Source organism: Denticeps clupeoides, chromosome 14, assembly GCF_900700375.1.
Source record: "Denticeps clupeoides chromosome 14, fDenClu1.1, whole genome shotgun sequence".
NCBI lineage: Eukaryota > Metazoa > Chordata > Actinopteri > Clupeiformes > Denticipitidae > Denticeps > Denticeps clupeoides.
Window position 1 is genome coordinate 11,327,684 of NC_041720.1, and position 20,567 is coordinate 11,348,250.

General features: G+C 43.5%; 1 protein-coding gene across 6 annotated transcripts in view; it reads left to right on the top strand.

Annotated features, from left to right (window-relative positions):
* syne1a (spectrin repeat containing, nuclear envelope 1a) overlaps nt 1–20,567 on the top strand; it is a 119,477-nt gene that overhangs the window by 72,923 nt on the left and 25,987 nt on the right. For 5 of the 6 annotated variants that reach the window (XM_028953075.1, XM_028953077.1, XM_028953076.1 and 2 more), the window contains 25 exons: nt 122–266; nt 399–608; nt 2,184–2,446; nt 2,792–2,957; nt 3,069–3,224; nt 3,294–3,446; nt 3,541–3,723; nt 3,915–4,052; nt 4,147–4,332; nt 5,349–5,471; nt 5,772–5,954; nt 7,782–7,925; nt 9,422–9,637; nt 11,149–11,289; nt 12,569–12,685; nt 12,886–13,047; nt 13,312–13,506; nt 14,546–14,719; nt 16,392–16,583; nt 17,545–17,676; nt 17,879–17,979; nt 19,240–19,387; nt 19,497–19,625; nt 19,765–19,914; nt 20,216–20,425. In XM_028953075.1, coding sequence (XP_028808908.1) covers nt 122–266; nt 399–608; nt 2,184–2,446; nt 2,792–2,957; nt 3,069–3,224; nt 3,294–3,446; nt 3,541–3,723; nt 3,915–4,052; nt 4,147–4,332; nt 5,349–5,471; nt 5,772–5,954; nt 7,782–7,925; nt 9,422–9,637; nt 11,149–11,289; nt 12,569–12,685; nt 12,886–13,047; nt 13,312–13,506; nt 14,546–14,719; nt 16,392–16,583; nt 17,545–17,676; nt 17,879–17,979; nt 19,240–19,387; nt 19,497–19,625; nt 19,765–19,914; nt 20,216–20,425 — 4,117 coding nt within the window. The remainder of the gene's footprint in view (nt 1–121; nt 267–398; nt 609–2,183; nt 2,447–2,791; nt 2,958–3,068; nt 3,225–3,293; nt 3,447–3,540; nt 3,724–3,914; nt 4,053–4,146; nt 4,333–5,348; nt 5,472–5,771; nt 5,955–7,781; nt 7,926–9,421; nt 9,638–11,148; nt 11,290–12,568; nt 12,686–12,885; nt 13,048–13,311; nt 13,507–14,545; nt 14,720–16,391; nt 16,584–17,544; nt 17,677–17,878; nt 17,980–19,239; nt 19,388–19,496; nt 19,626–19,764; nt 19,915–20,215; nt 20,426–20,567) is intronic. The other variant, XM_028953078.1, reaches the window with a different exon arrangement.

Sequence of the window (20,567 nt, forward strand, 5' to 3'; positions counted from 1 at the left end):
TAAATTGAGACATTGTTTTCTTTTTTCAGTGTAACATGGCTGATCCTTCACCGTTAGCTTGGAATGATTGTAGAATATTACTGCTGTATACAATGTGTGGTTTTGTTTCGTTCGCTCTTAGGTGCATTGCTCAGCAAAGTTCCTTTCTTGAGATGAGAGAACAGGTTGTTGGCCAGTTGAATGAAGTTGAGAAGACAATGACCAGTTTCACCACACCTAAAGCAGCTTCGCTTCAGGATTCAGAAGACAAGCTCCAAAACCATAGAGTAAATTTATTGTGACTTTTTAAATCATTGTGCCATTATTTTTCCTGTCACATAAAACACATGCTCCTGATACTGATTTTTAATTGTATTTTTATGTCTCTTTTGTTCTCTCTTCACTCTGTTATATATCAGTCTGTTGTATTAGTGGTTGAGGGCCTTGAGGACAAACTGGCTTTGCTCAAAAAACAAGCAGCTGAGCTGGAGCAGGTTGGCATCTCTACTGGCACAGACTTTTCTTCCACAGTTCCGTGGCAACGTTTGACCCGACTGTGTGGAGTGCTGCAGTCCCAGGAGAGGGCACTGGAGGTCACTGCTCAGGAGTGGAGGAGTTTTGGTGAAAAGGTAGTGCTTCGGTAGTCATTTTTAATCACAAAACTCATGATAAACTTGAGTGGTGTTAACATATGGCACCCTCTGCACATGCACAGCCTGCCCGGGACCCATTCAATGACATTGACAAAGTAGTGGCATGTTTTTGTTGAGTTGGTTGGAGGGCACCAGGTGCAGCAGCACTGATGTGTCGGTAGCACTGCTGTGAAGAGAATACCCAAAAGTGGCTATTTTTGGTTTGCCATTTATTTGGCCTGAATATTTCTGCATCACAGTTGCTGGATTATAGTCTATATGTTACACTGGGTCTATAAAAATAGCCAACGGGTGGACATTGCAGATATGTTTGAAAAATAAGGTCACTCTTAGATAAGGAAACAAGGTCACTGTTAAGTAGAGCAGTGGTCTAGTTAAGTCTGTGATGTAATTTTGGGCTCACTCCCAGTGGCCTGCCATAATCAGACCAGCAGAGCAGAGGAAATGTAATGGCAGCTCAGCAGTGCTGCAATGACCTATTACTTACTGTAGGTCAAAGGAAATTAGATCATGTGGCAGGAAGTCAGCAAACAGTCTCAATGGTTTTATTGTCCAGCTGAGGACGTGACATCACTTGGGGCTAGAGGTTTACTGAAAAAGAAACTACACCAAAATAAACTACACCAAAAGCATTTTATTAATTTTATTAATCAACTAAACAAATCAATTAAAAACATTGAAAGGTTTCAATATTGGAAGACATTTCCAGATTGGATGATGGCTGATGGTACAGGAGTCCAAATGTTTGTGGGGCCAATGAAGTTATTTCATTGCACTGTGAAGAACTGGCACCCTTTTCAGCTTTACCAAAACCTAGAACTGGAATAAGATTTTGTTTAAAACAATGAGCAGACTAGATATTTGCTAATTCGGTAATCACAGGTTCATTCCACAGTTTGAGACACTGTGACAGTAAGTGGTGTTTGAACCCATGACTTTGTGGGTCAGCTGGTTGCCTGACCCACTAATTTGCTATGCAACCTCGAGCTTGTGATAGTGGTTGGTATTCATGTCTCACTGTGGCCCTCTGCTGGTCTCGCTCTCTCTCTCTCTCTCTCTCTCTCTCTCTCTCTCTATCTCGCTATCTCTCTCTTTCTCTATTTGACTAGGGGAATAAAACATTGAAATTTTGGGTCCTTGGTCAGGAAACTCCTCGGATCTTAAACCAATTGAGAACTTGTGGTCAATCCTCAAGAGGCGGGTGCACAAACAAAAACCCACAAATTCTGACAAACTCCAAGCACTGATTATGAAAGAATGGGTAGCCATCAGTCAGGATTTGGCCCAGAAGTTGATTCAGTCTAACAATGACAAAAAGATCTAAAAACACTGAAGCAGCTAACTTTGTGAAAACCAGTATTTGTGTAATTCTCAAAACCGTTGGCAATGAATGTGTGTGTGTGTGTGTGTGTGTGTGTGTGTGTGTGTGTGTGTGTGTGTGTGTGTGTGTGTGTATATATATATATATATATATATATATATATATATATAAAATAATTTGAGTTTTAAAAGCAAAATACACATGAATGATTCAGTGACTTTTCCTTTTAGATGGCGAAGGTTCGGTCTACCTCAGATGATCTGCAAAGCCGGATCCCAGACAGCGTGGCAGAGAAAGCCACCTCTAGGGTGGCATTGCAGAGTCTACTGGAGTACCACGACTCTTTTAGCCATGAGGTTGAGCGAGAGAACACCACCTTGACCCTCCTGCGCCAGCAGGCGTTCGGTCTGCTCTCCGAGACAGACGCAGAGGCCAAGCCGTACCCCTCCCTCTGCTTGCAGGAGATCAGTAGTATCCAGCAGAGCTATGACAGGTAGACTACTGCCTTCGTGTATATGTGTATAATTAATACGATAATTTCTATATGAATCTTACTTTCCAAGCATTGTGAAATTTCTGGAAGGCCAGAGCACTGCCATTCCAAGCCAATGTATAGATAAAATAAAATATATTTTGATCGTTTAAGTAATTCTCCATAGCTTTTAACCTTGTTTAACACTACTTATAATCTACTTCACTTTCATTAAAAATTGTCCATCACAAAAGATGATTTGATCTTTTTATCTGAAAGCCAAACACTTATGATCCAGTTTTACTGGACAATATTTAATAGATATGTAGCTCTAAGCTTAAGACATGTATGTATTTGTCCCACCAGCCTTCTTCAGAGGGTACGGGTGAGCCGGTCGCAGGTGCAGGCAGAACTGGGGGAACGGGAGGAGGTGGAGAGGGAGTTGGGGCTGGTGAAAGGCTGGATTCAGGACACACGGGGTCTGCTGCTCAGCCCTTCTGCCGACCTTGACATGCTGCTATTGGACCTGGAGGTATTAATACAATTTAATATTTTTTATGTATTGTACACTTTTGTTAATAGGCTAATGTGGAATAACAAGTTACTTCAGAAGCATATTATTGAGACCCTCTTTCTCTTCCAGGCGGCTCACAGTGATGTGGCGTCCCATCGACACACAGTGGAGCAGATTGCAGAGCGCCAGCATGCCAAATATCAGGACCTGCAGACTGCAGTCCCCTCTGAAATCAGCACTCAGTTGGCAGAGCTTAACTTAGCACTGGGGTCTACTGAGGATCAGGTAATGGATTGTAGAGGGACATTTCAACAAAGTCATAATGTACAGTATTAAAAAGCATTTTCTGTATAGGTTCAGGCCAGAGAGAGGGAGGTGCAGCAAACCAGAGACATCAGAGACGACTTTAACTCTCAGATTCAGGACCTGTCTGAGAAAATTAACCTCATCTCCACAAAGCTGAAAACAAAGAGCAGAGACATGGATGTAGCCAAAGAAGAGACAAAGGTTTTTTTATACCATAGGCACTCACAATAAGAAAGTGGAAGCTTTGACAAGAAATCTCATCCGTCCCCTGTTTTGCATGTCTTTCCGTCCATAGTGTCTCTGTGAGGAGCTGGACGCTTGTGCTCGCACTCTGGTTGGGCTGGACGGGGCAGTTAAGGAGTTTGGGGAGCAGAACCCACTTCTTTCCAAGCACTTGTGCTCCAGTTTAGCTAAAGTAGCCGATGCCCAGAGCAATGCCGTACACTTGGGAGAGAGCTGGTCTGCTCGCCTCCGAAAGGTAAGCTTATATACCCAAGCATACAGCTTAGCCGTGCCTAAAAAGTGGTGTCTTTCATGAATGATGGATTTAGTTTGTTTCGAAATGTCTTCTGATGAAATAATCACAATATTTCAATTGTGAAAGATACTTTAATGAAAGTATCTAAGATGCTGCTTTGTTCTCTTTTTCATGTCTGCTGACTGTTGCAGGCGGAAGAACACTTGGAAGAGTATAAGGACTTGCATGGCTTTGTGAAGAATTGGGTTCAGAAAGCAGAGGCTGTCACGACCTGCACCATCATCTGGAGTCCCGCTGCTCAGCTTCATGAGCAAATCAGAGCTTATCAGGTAGGTTGAATTGGATGCAAAGTGGTGGCAGCCTATCACAAAACCAGTTCCTCGTGTGTATGACGTCCTTGCTTACTTGTGTCTGTGTGCACAGTCACTGATTCGTGAGTGGCAGGACCTCCAGGGAGACATTGAAGGAATGGTGGAGAAGGTGGGGCTGGTTTCTGAGGTGCTTCAGACAGATGTCATGGTCCAGCAGGTGGCAGATCTGAGTCACCACACTGAGGAGCTACAGGACAAGGCCAAGAAAAGACTAGACAGCATGCAGGATGCAGCTAAGGTAATATTTCCGTATTTGCTGTTTTTAAAACAAACCAAAGTTACCATCTTTTATTTTGCTAATAATAAAACACTGCATTTTCAGTGTATGTGCGAGCTTTTTGTGTAGATACTTGAGGAAAAAGTAGTGTATGTGCAAAAAATGTATGCGGATGCGTGAGGAAAAGTGGTGTATGCGTATGGTTTTTATGGAGATGCATGAGGAAAAGTGGTGTGTGTGCGAGTTTTTATGGAGATGCTTGAGGAAAAGTGGTGTATGTGCGAGGTTTTTATGGAGATGCTTGAGAAAGTGATGTATGTGCAAGCTTTTCTTGATATATAGCCTAGGTGGCACGTCATACAGGTTTCTGTCTGTGTGTGTGTGTGTGTGTGTGTGTCGGATGCTGTGCACTGTTTTGAACAGACACACAGTGCCATCTAGAGGTAATGTGGAAGTAGTACAATCTGTAAAGTCTAATGCAGAACCCCTGCCAAAATGTGTTCATTACAACCCTACCTTAAAGAGGCTCAGGTGATCATTAATAGTCTAACAGTGTGCACAGTCCAGTGACAGTAGTATTCCACTCCCTTTGCTGCTCCCCTTATGAAAGAGACATAATAGGACAAAGGACAACGATAAATGTAACTTTTGGAGCAATTTGAACAAATTCTATCCAATTCCAAATCAGCAGCTGATCACCTGAGCTTGGTGGGGTTGCTCTTAGTGGAGGGTCTGCGTTGAAAACGAAGCATCTTACATCCAGGCTTTATCCATAGGAGAATGGTTTTAGAGAAAAAACATGTCTATACTACATTATTTGCACAGGTCAGAGTGAACTATTTCTGATTTCAGTTTCATCAGTTGACTCATCTCTAAAACTTTTACTTGAAAGCACTTCATGTGTAATTCTCTATATTTATCCAAATATATCAAAAACAAAATTGAATTCTTATTCATTTAGAAGTGACATTTTTAACATCTAGATTATAAGAAAGTATTGGAAGCCTGATCGTTGCACCCTACATCTTTGTCTCCAGGATGTGGGCCGACTGGAAAGTAAAGTGAAAGCCCTGCACACTTCCCTGGAGAGGGCCCAGCTAACCCTCACCTCCCCAGATCTGGCCCGCATGAGCCTCCGGGAACAGCTGGCACAAAGACAGGTAATCTCACAGCTCTGTGAAAAATCTTGATCCAAATCAGATATCCATTGACTTCACACAGGCCCCTATCTTACCCCATACTTTAAAATCCTGAGCATGGCTGAACAGACTGTCCTACATTCCTACAAGGTAACATTTGAGATGATTTGTGATCATAAACAACATTTTTGTTTGTTTCTCAAGGAATTCAAAACACTAATTTGTTTTCAGATACAGTATATGTCTGAATAGTTACAGGATTAGGCTCAGAAAGTGAAGAACCTTCGTGATCTAATATTTGCCCTGACTTTGGCTTTCCAGCAACTTTTAACCGAAATGGAGCATTTCAAGCGTCAAGTCGAGACTATGCAACAGTGTCAGAGCGCCCTGCGGCTACCAGAGGAGGCAGTGGCCAGCCTGCCAATCTGCCACACGGCCCAGGGCCTGCAGCAGGAGACCAGCCAGCTTCAGCACACCATCATCCAGCAGTGCAACATCTTACAGGTCAGTGATAAAACATGCATGTATCATAACATCCAAAACATCCTGTGGCCTCTTATATATTCTTGAAGGTGTTGTAATCCCCTCCCAGTGGCAGTGGTGGCCTAGTCAGGGGCAGTGGTGGCCTTTTCAGGGGCAGCAGTGGCCACGGAAGGTTGCCGGTTTGAATCCCCATCTGCCAAGTTGCCACTGAGGTGCCACTGAGCAAAGCACCGTCCCCACACCCTGCTCCCCGGGCGCCTGTCATGGCTGCCCACTGCTCACCAAGGGTGATGGTTAAAAGCAGAGGGCACATTTCGTTGTGTGCTTATGTGTTAAAGTGCACATATTCTCCTACCGTCGGGGAAATATATGTATATACAGAATAGAATTTAAATCATAGGTTTATTTGAACAGTGAGAGACAGAACACTAACAAACCAAAAAATGTATTTGCTGTTGGAATGAGCCATGGAGCTGTAAAAAAGACCATGTGGTGTGGGAGAAGAGAGCGTAGAAAAAACTCTTTCTCCCTCCACACAAAACCACTGTATTCAAACCACTCCAACTTGATGTTACCTGGCAGAAAGAGGCATGGCACAATGGTTAAAAATGAACAGTTTCTAATTTATTAACACCGGTAAATAATTATTGTAGTTACATGTGAATATTGAATGTAAAAAGGTACCAAGGTTAAAGAGAAAATAAAAATGAGAAGAAAGAGTAAAGGGGGAGAGATAGAGGAAAAGAGGCAGAGCCATGGGAAGAAATAAGATGATAGAGCAGACTCAAAACCAGAAGATCCGGTTTCGATGGAAAGACAGCTGGGAAAAGAAAAGAAAAGAAAAAGTGAGTCCCTTCCCCACATGTGAGCAGACCTTTATACCCCTGGCCAACAGGAAGTTGTCACAGACCAATCAGAACCTGTTGTTTCTGATGTCACGCCCCCGGTGCCACCCATCTGGGGAAGACAAAGAGAGTGGGAGTGAGGGAGTTATTTTATGGTTCCTCTGTTGTCACATCTCACCCAGCTGCTTTGCAATGGTCTTGTAGCCCATTCAAGGTCCACAATCTTGTCCTTGACATCCTTGGAAAGCTCTTTGGTCTTGGCCATGGTGTTGGATTCTGGATAGATTGATTACTTCTATGTACTCTTTTATACAGGTAACGAGTTGAGAAGGTCCCAATGTCAGCTCCTTACTTGTAGAAAATACAACTGGGAGCCTTCTGATTTATAAATGAATGTATAACTTTTTTCTAATGTGCGGACTCTCACTGTCCTTCCATTGAAATTAGAGAATGATCATTTTTTACAAACTTACAAATCATCAGGGGGTCAAATAATTATTTGTACAGGGGCTTAAATCCGAGACTCTAATACAGTTGAAAATGTAAAATGTTTGCATTAGCTCTAAACACTCTCACATGGCTATTACTGTGGAGTTGTCACAATACACATGCCACAATAATGAGCCAGGATTGAGGTAGGATTGGGGTCTAAGCAGTCTTAACTTTACTCTCCTTTTCTACTTTATGCTAATAAGCATGCCTATTGGCTCAAAAACCATTAAGATTTCTTAGAGGCCTACACCTTAAAAAGTGACCACAGGCTAAATAAAAAAAACTGCTGTGTAGTATTATAGTAAAAAGGAAAAAATTAGACAGCTTAGTTTAAAAGAGCATAATAATGTTTTTTTACTACTATAGCATGAAAAACATTAAACAAAGAACAGCAACGGTTTACTTTTTTTTCAGTGTACATGCTAATGTTGTTAAGTTCTTAACAAGAATAAAGGGGTTCTGTTCAGTTGATTGTTAATGTTAAAACAAAGAGTGTGTTGTTTTTACCCAGGAGGCAGTGGTGCAGCATGAGCAGTATGAACAGGAAGTACGGAACCTGCAGAGGCTGATCGAGGAGGCTCACCGGGTCATCCAGGGCCGACCAGTTTCCACCAGCAACATTCAGGAGCTCCAAGCTCAAATTCACCACCACGAGGTGAGGGCCTGTTGCAGAAATCAAATTCTACAGAGGGTAGAGCTACAGAAGCGTATTACTGTCATGCCATAATAAGAAAAACAAATCATTATCATGTAATAACAATTTTATTATTATAACAAGATGCTTTTTCATATTTTAATATGAAAGCATGTTTTTTTCTTCCATAATAATATATTCTTAGCTTATTATAAAGTTGCTGTTGCATAAAACATGAAAATGAATCTTTGTCTTTTTAGGCTATAGCGTGAAACTCATTTACACAATTTGAAATTAGTTAACAAGAGGTTTAAAATGTGTTGGGTTGTACACATAAATGTTAGCAAAACGTTACTGGTACTGATACTGTTCCATCTTTTCTCATTCTTGCATGGCGGTAATACAGTTCTGTACTTTACAAATCGTTCTCAGCCAAACAGAATTCAATTTGGGAGGAGCACCATATTATCAGCACTGATGCTGAGGATGTCCTGTTTAGTGCCTTATTTTAACCCTTCATAAAAAATGCTGTCTTTAGTCTGATTATGAAAAACAATATTTTAACTGCAGGAACTCAGATGATATGTAAAATACCCTTTCATAGTATATGGGGTCATTAGTTATAGTTATAACTGTAGTTATAAAGTTGATCTCAGTTATTTCAGTTCACCTCTGTCTCCCAAATAGCACAATTGAAAGGAAATAAACAGAATGGGAGGTTCTCTATGTAAATCCCCCAAATTTCTGAATTAGATACGTTAGATTTTCTTTGCACAAATTAATATTATTTTCAGTAATATCACTGGCCTTTAGTGTCTGACATGTGCAAAAAACGCAGTAGAGGGGAGTATGAATGAACAGCCTCCATTTAAGCTGTGCTGTATCTCGTGTTTTTTCCCGCAGAGCTTATAGCTGCATTTCCCCCCTGCCCCACATTGTCACATGACCTCTTTAGCAGAGCCAGGCCCATCTGGGACAGGGAATGGGAGGGGTGAGCGAGCGAGGAGTGGCGGGAGGGGTTTCAAGGCGGCTGTAATTTGAACTCCTCATTCTTCCGGCCGACTGGCTGACTGTTTTGTTGGAAGGAACCTGCCAGGCACAGATTGGTTGGAGAAAGCAGGAAGGAAACATGGCGGGAAGGACTAGCGGCCAGGCATGATGAGGTCACTTCCTGTAATGCAGCAGGCTATTGCTAGTGTGTTTGTGTGCCGGTACAGAGAAGGCTGTGATTGGCCCGTCACCCTGTCTTTCTCACACAACCCCTCCCCGCCACTGCTGGGCTGTGATTGGCTAAAAGCTCAGAGACTCCCTGACGCAGCGGCCGGGCCTTGTGCATTTTCTCTCTCTAACAGAGAGCGAGAGCGATGGGTCTGATGAGCGCGTGCCGGTACCTCTCTGTGCCGCATTAACCCCTGCGCTCCCCCTCATGGACTAATTTGCCTCCTGTTGTCTGTGGATTGTACCAAACGCAGTGTTTGTTGGGGGGGGGTTTCTGTGCCGGCGATGTTTTGTGACAGGAGCTGGCCCAGAAGATCAAAGGCTACCAGGAGCAGATCTCATCCCTCAACACCAAGTGCAAGATGCTGACGGTGAAGGCGAAGCATGCCACCATGCTGCTGTCCGTCAGCGAGGTGGAGGGACTCTCTGATGGCCTGGAGGAGCTGGAGGAGGAGGACGAGGAGGAAGAAGAGGAGATGGCCAAACATCCCTCGGCACACCCCTCCGTTGTCATGGTGAGCGATCAGCACATGCTGCGAATAGCAGGCATCTCTATCATTTGAAGTCATGCCCCATATCTCTCCCTCTTCTCTTGACTCCATTTGTAGCTCCATTCTTGTTACTTCTTTCCATGGACATATTCTCCTCTAGTAGAGTAGATCTCCTCATGTGCTGTTGTTGTTTGCCTCAGAGAGCCAGGAAACAGGATGAGGGTGTTCGCCAGCCCTGACTGCATCATTGTTTAGTTGCAGCAAACCTCTCTGCTGCAGCATAAAAAACGCTCCAGCCGTCTCCTGTATTAGGTTGCTCCGAGTTGCATCATGAGAAATGGACCCCGACAAAAAAAAAAAAAAAACAGCCAAGTTGCATATTATCATTTGTGAAGCGCATGCAGTGACTCCTGTTAGATGAGGAGCAGAGAAAGCGGCTCCGTGTGTGTGTTTGTGTGTGTATGTGAGACTCTGCAGTGGCTTTTGTTGAAAATGAGGTCTATTTTTAGCATGCTGCTGTAGGGAAGAATATTAAACTGCCATTAAATGCAGAGCGCGCTTAACTCGGTGTGTTTCGCCTGCCCTGACTGGTTTGGCTTTGTGGTATGTGTGTGCATGAGAGCGACTGAACGCGTGCAGCCATGACCATTCCTTTTCTCTTAAGCTGCGCTTATAAAACTCTTAGTCACGGCTGCGCTGCAGTTAGATGAATGACTCCAGGCTGCGCTGCTTCCTCTAATCTCATTGCGGCACATTGTGAGGTTATGCTGGGCCTCAACCTGATTCATTACTTCCTGTCAGATTGAAGGGTCTGAGAATAAAAAGGAAAACATCACTTCATTCAACTTTCACTTAAAGTGTATGTTTAGAAAGACTATTTTTAAGTCTTTCTAACAAGCTTCAAAACTCCAATGTGTATGTATATATGTATATATGTCCATATGTATAGCAGAAAAACACATTAAACCAGCATTAGACATAAGACAGAGAGCGAAGGATGAATCTGAGTTGGCATCCCTTGATTGGTAGAATGACTAGACAGATGACAGAATCTGTTAATCTGTCATCTGGGTGAATTGGGTGGTAGTAGCCTAGTGGGTAACACACTTGCCTAATGAACCAGAAGACCCAGGTTCAAACCCCACTTACTACCATTGTGTCCCTGAGCAAGAAACTTAACCCTAAGTTTCTCCAGAGGGGGACTGTCCCTGTAACTACTGATTGTAAGTTGCTCTGGATAAGGGCGTCTAAATGTAAAATGTAAATGTTACGTTTCTCTTGTTCAAATCCAACATTCACACACACTTCTAAACACTTCTGACACTTCTGTGTCAGTGCGCAAGTGTCAGACTGAGTTTAAGCTTCCACAAAGAATAAAACATGATACTGTGGTAGAGTTCAAGGATTCTGAGAACCAAAACAATTATTTTGCACGCCTCAAATATTTTCTTTTCTTCTCTTTTTTATTGGGTTTATTTGTGTGTGTGTGTGTGTGTGTGTGTGTGTGTATATGTGCGTGTGCACTGCATGACCAGATGACAGCCGGACGCTGTCACACACTGCTATCCCCCGTCACAGAAGAGTCGGGCGAGGAGGGCACCAACAGTGAGGTCTCTTCCCCCCCTGCCTGCCGCTCCCCTTCACCGGTGCCTAACGCTGAAGCCCCCCTTAACCAGGTATTACCCCCTCCACCCTGCCTCCACTCACGTCCGCTGCTGCACACCACCCTAACCTCAGTCCCCATCTGCGACACCTCTGTCCCTCTCCCCATCTCCCAATCTAAATAAACCAGCCTGTTAGCAGCAGAAGGGTCACGTCGAGCTGCAAGTAATCACGTTCATAGAGTCTCACGATCTGGAATCGTGATTCCTCAACGTTCTCAATCGTATTAGCAGGAACATAAAACCCTAAAGCTGAGCTTAGTTTTATTTCGGCAATTTCAACAGGCATGCATACGTTACAGTTCAGAGTGACATTATCATCTCAAATGGATAAGGAGTTAAGAGGACGTATGTGGCATTGTTGTCTATATTCATAGTTACAGTCGCTTGATCCCCAGAGATGACGATGATGTCGATGGATTAAATTAGAAAGAGTTTGACCATTACTAGGTGCCGTAATTTGATAGTGTGGTATTTGTGAGAAAAGCTGCATGGGCCTTTTTATAGCACAAGATTTCATAATGCAGAAAAACAACAGGGGCCTATGGGGAGCGTGAGCGGGAGAGATGGAAGGAGAGCGTTGCAGATATGAGTCACCGGGGTAGTGACCCGAGAGACCGTCCACCACAGAAACAGCCGCGAGTCGAGCGAGTGAGACAGCTGAAGCAGAGAGAGGCGAGCTGGAGACAACGTGAGACGAAACAAAGAACATGGCAGCTGCTCTCGCGGCTCGCCCTGCAGCCTCTGGCGTAAACGCTCAGTGTGTGTGTGTGTGTGTGTGTGTGTGTGTGTGTGAGCGAGGCAAAAAGTTCTGTTTAGGATGAACTGACAACACATCACCGGTTAAATGAAGCGCATATTACTTTTTCACACAGAGGCCGATATTTAAGTTTGTGGTTTCAGTAGCTGAAGGTGATAAAAGTGAAGGTGGACCAATCAGCAGCCTGTGCAGCTGTGTGTGTATCTTGTGAACGTTTATGTGGCACCATGATAGGCCGACGTGCCGTAAAATGCAACCAGGATGCATGATTTTAGTCTGGGGCGTTTTCACGCTGGGCGTGCTACCAGGAGCCTGGATCTTCCCAAGCACCATCTGCACTGCAGAACAGTCTACTTACTGCTTCAGCATTGGCGCAGAACTGGTTGGTGCGCTAATGTGAATATGAGAAATCTAGAGATATGTGGAATTTTCATCCTTTTTTGCCTAGTCAAAACTGCCACAAAATTTTATTAAAATGTTATTCAAATCACTTCTCTGTATCCTGCTTTTATATACAGTGTCTCTTTCTCGTAGGGTCGGGCCCCTCTGTGCCGGGCTCCTCTGCAGGAGCTGTATGACCCGACGATGGAATTGTGTGCTTCGTCGAACCTGGACGACCTGCAGCGCTCATGGGAAACGCTGAAGAACGTGGTTGGTGTTTACACAGGCTGTCACACATTAACAGTACTAGTGCAGCACCGAAACTTTAGCCTTTAGCTTCCTGTCGAATGTCTGTGATAGTATTAATTGTTGGTTTATTGGTTTATGGTTTATGACATTATGTTATGTAAATAGGCAGAGAGGAAAAACGTTTTAAAACTCTCTCTTTCTGTATTTCCCGACGTTTCTAGATAAGCGAGAAGCAGAAGAGTCTATATGAGGCTTTGGAGCGCCAGCAGCACTACCAGGAGGCCCTGCAGTCCATCTCCACCAAGATGGAGTCCATCGAAGCAGCACTCAACGAGGGTCTAGAGCCAGGCAAGAGCCCAGAGAGCCAGATGGCTGCACATCAGGTAAAGGAGAAGAGAGAGGAGAAGAAACATTGGGGGTGGGAACAAGACGGGGTTGGCTAGAGGACAATGGAAATACATTTTTGTCCTATCCAGTTCTACAGCATACTTCCATGACACCAGAGCTCTCTGTTAATGCAATACATTACTTTTTTACACATTTATATGATTTTATGATGCTTAGGATGCTTATTTGTGACAATTACTAAAATGGCAAATATCACATTTAACCTGTTTGGAACACCATTTCACTTCTCTTCTTGAAAGGCTCTGATGGATGAGATCCTGATGCTGCAGGACGAGATTAACGACCTGCAGTCCTGCTTCAGTGAGGAGCTGTTCACTGACAGCCTGGACTCCGACGCTGCTGACCAGCTGGCCCTCCAGTCCACCCTGACCGTGCTGGGGGAGCGCATGTCCACCATCCGCATGCAGGCCTCGGGCAAACGGCAGCTTCTGGAGGTAAAAAGCCTCTGATAGCCCCACATGCTCCTCCAGAGGAAATTGGCCACTTTATTGGGAATACCTTCCAAATAGCTGCAACTACAACACTGAGCAAAAAGTATTGAAATACTTTGTTGAAATTGTTTGGAAACTCCCTAATAGTAGCACTGAAAAGACACGCATAATAAATGTGAAAGTAACAATAATTATATTTTTATATCAAAAGCACTGTTGATTTGTAAAAACCTCATATAATCAAACCTGAAGCTTTGGAGACATTAATCTCTTTCTCTATGTGTAGAATGTCATAGAATGTCATTTGCCATTCAGACAATTGACTGTTTAGGAAAATCAATATTTGATTAATATCTGAAATGTCATTTTTTTATTACATTTACAAATGTGCTTGTAACAGCTTTCACTATATTGTGTGTGTATATGTGTTCTGTACAGCTTTCACTATACAGAACACATTGGTGTTGGGCTGTATTGTGCACAGCTGTTACTATTTGCAGTTTGTGTTTTAGTATGAAAGGTTGCTAATTAGCTTGCAAATCTTTTTGGGTTGTGGTGAGTACACTTAGGAGTGTGCATCATACTTTATTTAAAGTATGCTTGTTCAATAATTGCTAATTACAACTGTCCTAAAATAAATGTTCCTACATGAGGGTCATATGATCACAGTAATTCTAAATAAATATGATTTAGACGTTATTAGTTTTGAGTGCTAATGAGCTCTCAGAGAGGTGCTGTGTAAACTCTTTAACGGTTAAACGGCTACATGGTGCAGGAAATAGCAGAGGGATTTGAGTCAAATGATTTCGATCCCAAATAATGTGAGAGAAAAGTGTGATGTGCAGAATCATTTTTTGTTGAATTAGTAGTTTTGTGTCTTGGATTTAATTTAGAATGTTGTGCCTCTGTTTTCATCGTTGATGATGTATGACGTATATGTGTGTCTGCCTGTTTGTGTGTGTGTGTGTGTGTGTGTGTGTGTGTGTGTGTGTGTGCGTGCATGTGCGTGTGCCTGCACCTTCCTCCGTGACACCTTCCTCAGGAGCGTCTTAGTGAGCAACTCGAAGAGCAGCGTCAGGAGCAGGCACTGCAGCGTTATCACAGCGAAGCTGATGAGTTGGACCACTGGCTGCTCAGTACCCGTGCCACCCTCAGCTCCGCCCTGGAGCCACACCCACAAGATATGGACATGGAAGAGCAGCTCCTCGACTGCCAGGTAAGAGACCCGTCATCAAATTCTCCAAATTAGGAAGTCTTGACGTTTGTTTTAAATGATGTATACTTAACATTACGTAAAAAATTCATTAATTCTTAAAAGTGCACGACTTTTAACCACTAACATACACAGTTGAACTCCTCCATCTGTTTATATTGGCCCTTTGCAGTGTTGCTGCAGTTAGCCTGTCAGATGGGCACTAAATCTGATTAAGAGTGTTTTTTCTTACATCCTATTGGCTGATGGGATTAGAGGACTACAGTCTTAGGTGCCCTGCTGCCTGCCTGCATTCCTCTTTGAGCCGCAGCCTCACGTCCCACACGTTCTGTTGTCATGGGAAAACTAATGTTCAGATTGGTGCTTCTGTGTTCAGATTAAGGGGAAGGGTGACCCCTGACCTCAGAGTGAGCCATTCAGTAGGTAGCAGACCTGCTGCTAGCTCCTTATTCTCTGGATGTTGGTTGACATATCAGTTAATTTATGTTAATACTTTTTTTTACATTTTAAATCCTAAAATATTATGCACAGTTACTATTATTCATTATGGAAAAAATAAAGGAATCAGTAATCATTATCTCCTGAAGAAGCAGTCCACAGTTGCTGCATACCTTATCCTGTCTTATCTGAGGTGAGCTCTGCAGTTGGAAGCCATATTGGTGCCTAGCCTCTTTTGCCCGACCATGGGAGCCCATGTAGATGCAGTTAAAGACGATTACTATGACAGTGCACAGACACCCCCCACAGGGCAGAGGTCTGCTCCACTGCCTTGTGTCACTAGGGGAGACGTATGGCACATTAAAAAGATGAAACCACACTGCCCCCATTTGTCTAGTCTTGAAGAATGGCTCATGTTCAGATTAGGATGTTTTCAGAATTTTATATTCCCCCTTTCCCACCATGTCAGTATGTTTAGGGTTTGCTGAACACAAGTGACATATCACATTTGAGTGTGTAGTGTACTAAATTAAATGGGCCATTTTGTTTACCATACTTCATACTTCAAGTGCACACTGATACACTATTATGCTAGGATAAGATAGAGGGAAATAAAACAGAAAAGTGACTCAGGACACTTCAGATCAATAACTTTAATTAATCACCTTTATGCTATGATGTAAAATGTCTAGTTATGTTTTCTAGTTGATACTCAATCACCAGATCACTTCGAGATGAAACTAAGATGTAGGCTGGTCCTAACCATGGTACTTGTGGTTGACTATTGTAGACAATTTGAGTCGTAGAGCATGGGAGGGGAAATCGTTCGTGGCAGGAATGTGGGAGGGAATTGAGGGAGGAAGGTCTTTTCAAATCCTCTCTGAATGTCGTGGTGAGGCTCTGAATAGAGATGGGGAATCATTCTTGAGAGGAGCCCTTTTAGGGTGAAACGTCTTGAAAGAGATTACCACCCTTGGTCTTGGGCATTTAGAAGAACCCTCATACACCAGAAGAAGATTCTCAATATTTCAATTGAGATAAAAGTAAAGGGATCTGTCCAAGAGGAGAAATTTAAAATAAAAGAATGAGAATAAAATCTGAGAGCGATGCCCTGTATTTACAGCTATTTATCAGCCTTTTTTAAGCATGCAGCAATGCTTAAAATATTTGGTATAAGCTTATATTGATGTAATATACCTCCGTTACATATTTCAATGAAATTCGATTCATTCCCCAGAAAATGCTTCTGGAGATCGAGCAGAAGGTTGTGTGCCTGTCGGAGCTCAGTGTCCACAGCGAGAGTCTGCTGCTCGAAGGCCGTATGGGGACCAGGGGCGACGCTGAACAGCTCGCCCAAAAACTACAAGGCCTGAAGGCAAGCCTGCTGGAGCTGCAGCGCATCCTACAGGACAAACAGGTCCACATCCAGGTCAGAGAAGTCATCCCTGCTACTCCTCTCCATCACTCCCTATAACAGACAGGGAGTGATGGAGAACCATTTTTCCAAGATCTATCGCATGGGGAGTGTTTCACTAATGTCACATTTACCAGTTTACCCATCAGAATGCTTGAATGGCAGTTTTGATTATCCAGTTGTTGTCCCCTTTCTGATGTCCCTTGACGCTCTCATGCACTAAACATAATTAATGTTTGTCTTCAGGGTGTAATTACACACCAACTGAAAGGGCTGGGTGGTCAGTTTCATCTCTCCAAGATATAACTAGCAAAGCAGTCCTTACTTGCTTCGGTCTGTTTATTTAGCAAATACAGAAGACTTACGTTGGCCCGGGAAAATTAGGCAAAATGTTGCTTTTCTGTGTTGCTCGCATCCCTCAAAGAGCTGTTTTATTATGTAGGGAGACAAAGAGTCCATTCCAACCCCTAGACAGCTGGACTATTGTTTTGCCTGTCGGCCTTTTCCAAGGCTTTCTGTAGCCCATGACAGCAACGTCTTCTTGTGAACAAAGAGATTTCTACAAGGGAGTCCCAGTATGCGGGACATACTCGCAAATGGTTGAAAGCCTGTCCAGGGATGGCACAAGCTCTGATGGGCTCTTGTCGCACTACGTGCCATTGTAGGCAGTTCCAGTCCACGTGGAGGGTCAGGACTGAAGAGAGGATTTTCACAAGCGTGTAATGGCTGTCAACAAAGCATTTGTAATGTGAACCCTCTGTCATCGCTTTTTTTAACCCGTGTACACTACGTAAGTCATTTTAGCCAGTGATCACTACAGTGGGGCTAGTGCAAAAAACACTTGCAAGTTCACAATGTTCAATCCAGTTATTTCTGTTTATTTATGTATTTTTAAGTGCCATTTGTATGTGGTAGAACTTAATAGAAGTTCACCGTTGACTGCTATTTGTTTTTTGTATTTTCCTCCATCCCACAGGGCTCCTTGCAGGAGCAAGATGACGGTGAACCAGACTCCTCCCTGTCTCAGAGCCCAAATGTGCAGGACTGGCTGAGCCAGGCGCGCTCCACCAGGAGCCAACAGCACCAAGACCACATACAAAGACAAAAGGTGTGTAGCACCTCTGCATTCTGAATCCTCCCCAGTACGCTCTGTGTTTTCGACTCTGTGTTTTCTTAAATACAGTGTGTTTTTATTATTGTGTAAATTTATTATGGTTGAAGGCATGTACAGATACATAGAGTCTCTGTTATTCTTATTTATAATAGAAAATGTAGAGTGCTTATTTATTTATTGACTTTTTTTTGTATAGGAGCTGGAAGAGCAGTTGGCAGAGCAGAAGAAGCTGCTGCAGTCTGTTGCTAGTCGAGGGGAGGAGCTTCTGAGTAAACAAACAACACCCACTGATGATGCGTATGTCCACGTTTCACCCTTTCTATCATGTCCCTTTTCCACTGCACTGCTGTTGGTGTTGGTGCTGGTGGTTATTCTGCGCTGAAGTTGGGAGCCAACCTTTACGTGCAATGAAGATTGCATGGGCTGCAGCTGTCGGTACAGACATTTTGCATCCTGCGGCTGCGTCTGCTCCTAAGGCCCGCCCCCCGAATGCAAGTACTGACCCATTACCATGTTCATCACTCGTGTGTGATGTAAGTAAGCACATTGCTCTAGTACCACCTTCAAGAGAGGCGGAGGTGGATACTTATTTTTGCACGTTTGAACGCATTGCGACTGTGTTACACTCGCCGTGGGAGGTGTGGTCTCTTTTGCTGCAATGCAAGCTAGTGGGAAGAGCACAGGAGGTGTCCTCTGCATGCTCTGTGCCGCTGTGTGATGGGCTTGACTACAATTCTGTCAAACGTGCTATCGTTCGTGCATATAAATTGGTTCCGGAGGCGTACCGCCAATGCGCCAGGAAACACACTAGCCATCCTTATGTTGGGTTTGCACGGGAGAAGGAGGTTTTCTTTGATAAATGGTGTTCCACTATTAAATGGGCCAGTTTTAGTTGATGCTCCTAGAGGAGTTCAGGAATTGTGTTCCCAGCTCGTCTTACTCTGTATGGAAACGAGCATAAGGTTTTGTCGCTAGCAGAGTTGGCTGATGAATACACAAATCCGTACACCGTTTTCCAGGTAGGGTTTCTGTGCAAAATGTTTCCCCTAGTGTCTTGTGTCCAAAGTCTCTTGGTTCCCCTCCTTGGGACCATGTTTGTTTTTATTGTCACAAACAGGGGCATCTAATTGCTCAGTTTTTGGCAGACGAATGTGGCATTGTTGGGCTGTTAAGCTGCGATGAAAAATAAAGAGATAACACTAACATGTCACGAACCACACTTACTAAACGTAGAAATTATGGCAGAACACATACATTTCTTTTCATTTGTTCAATAGGCCACTTTCTGCAAATTCTTTGTCTAACTCGACCCACATCTCTGGTCTTGGGACTGGAAAGTTCTGTTGTCTTTTATTTTTTCAGTGGGAAAACATGGCATAGATTCCAAATTGGGAATCGGCTTAGGAACAGCAGCAGTACCTGCAACAGTATAGTGGAAAATGTGTTTAGTGTGATGCCGTTACTGCTTTTGTTTCTGTCTTGCTTGCTTGATTTCATTCATGCTTTTTTATTGCTTTATTGCTCTACTTTCATTTAAATCCCACTTCATCTTGACAGCCCAGGGGAACCAGAGACTGGAGCAGCCCAGCTGGAAGTGTTGAGCCCACAGGAGGTGATAAGACAGAGATGGGAGACTCTTAACAAGGACCTCAGTGTAAAACTCAAACTATCTTTCAACACATTGCAGCAGGAACAGCAGAGCCCGGTAATTCTCATTTTTCTTTCCTAAAAAAAATAACCTACAAATGCCAATGGTTTTCACAGAAATATAATAGTACAACAATATAACAAGCTAGGTTCTCCTGCTTTTTCAGCTTTACCACTGCCTGCGGGTGTCCAGCCCGGGAGGCTTGTTCCGGGGTGAGCCTCTGACCCAGGACTGCCCGTCTCCCAGGGCTCTTTTTGAGACATTCAGTATGGCTTTGGAGGAGAGATCCAAAGAGGTGTGAGAGAGAGAGAGAGAGAGAGATATTAATAATCCTGAAAGGGGGCTCTCTGCATAGGAGCTCAGCTGATTTTGTATACTTGTATTTCTGATTTGTCTATTCTAATACAACTGATGTGTGTTACACATGTTCACAGACTGATAGAAAACAAATGCTGGAAAGGCAGGAGGAATTGTGTGCTGCCGTGTCTGCAGCCTCATCCTGGCTGGACAGGGCTGAGAACGAGCTGCTGAGGGGACCCATGCTTCTGTCTGAGGACACAGAGAGCCACCTCTGCCACCTAGAGGTGAGACCCCATTTGTATAGACCATCCCCCTGGTGGCAGTTTTTAACATTGAGATCATGAAATCCAGATAATGCTGTATTGTCTGCATACAATTCGGTACAGAGCTCAAATTAACCATCCTCTGTTGAGGTCAAAAGTTCAGAAGCCTGTTATCTTTTGTCTTCTCTATACTATAGAATTACTGGACTGCTCAGATGAAAATGAACAGATTATAGAATTCATCAACACAGGTTTTATCACAGGTTTTTTCAGATTCTTCTACTATCATTGTGTCAGTTTTCTGTTGATTTCTGCTCTACAGGCTCTGGCTAAGGAAGTGAAGGAGGTGACTGAAGAAGTGCAACACTGTAGGGAGGTGTTGAGAACAGAAGAGGAGTCCTGGCAAGGAGATGAGGACATGATGGGGGCGACCCTAGATGGCCTGGAAAACAGATTAAAGCTGCTGGACTCTACATTGGAGCATCGATGTGAGGCTCTAAAAGACCGATTGCAGGAGCTTGCAGCCTTCCAGGTATGTGTTTGTCCAAAAGATGCATATTTCTACTTTTAGATTTACTCTAAAAAGTGAATACTGTTTGTGTATATTATTTTGAATAAGCATGTGACCAGTTCAGGTTGGTCCTGACAAAAAAATGATTTACAGTCATTTAAAT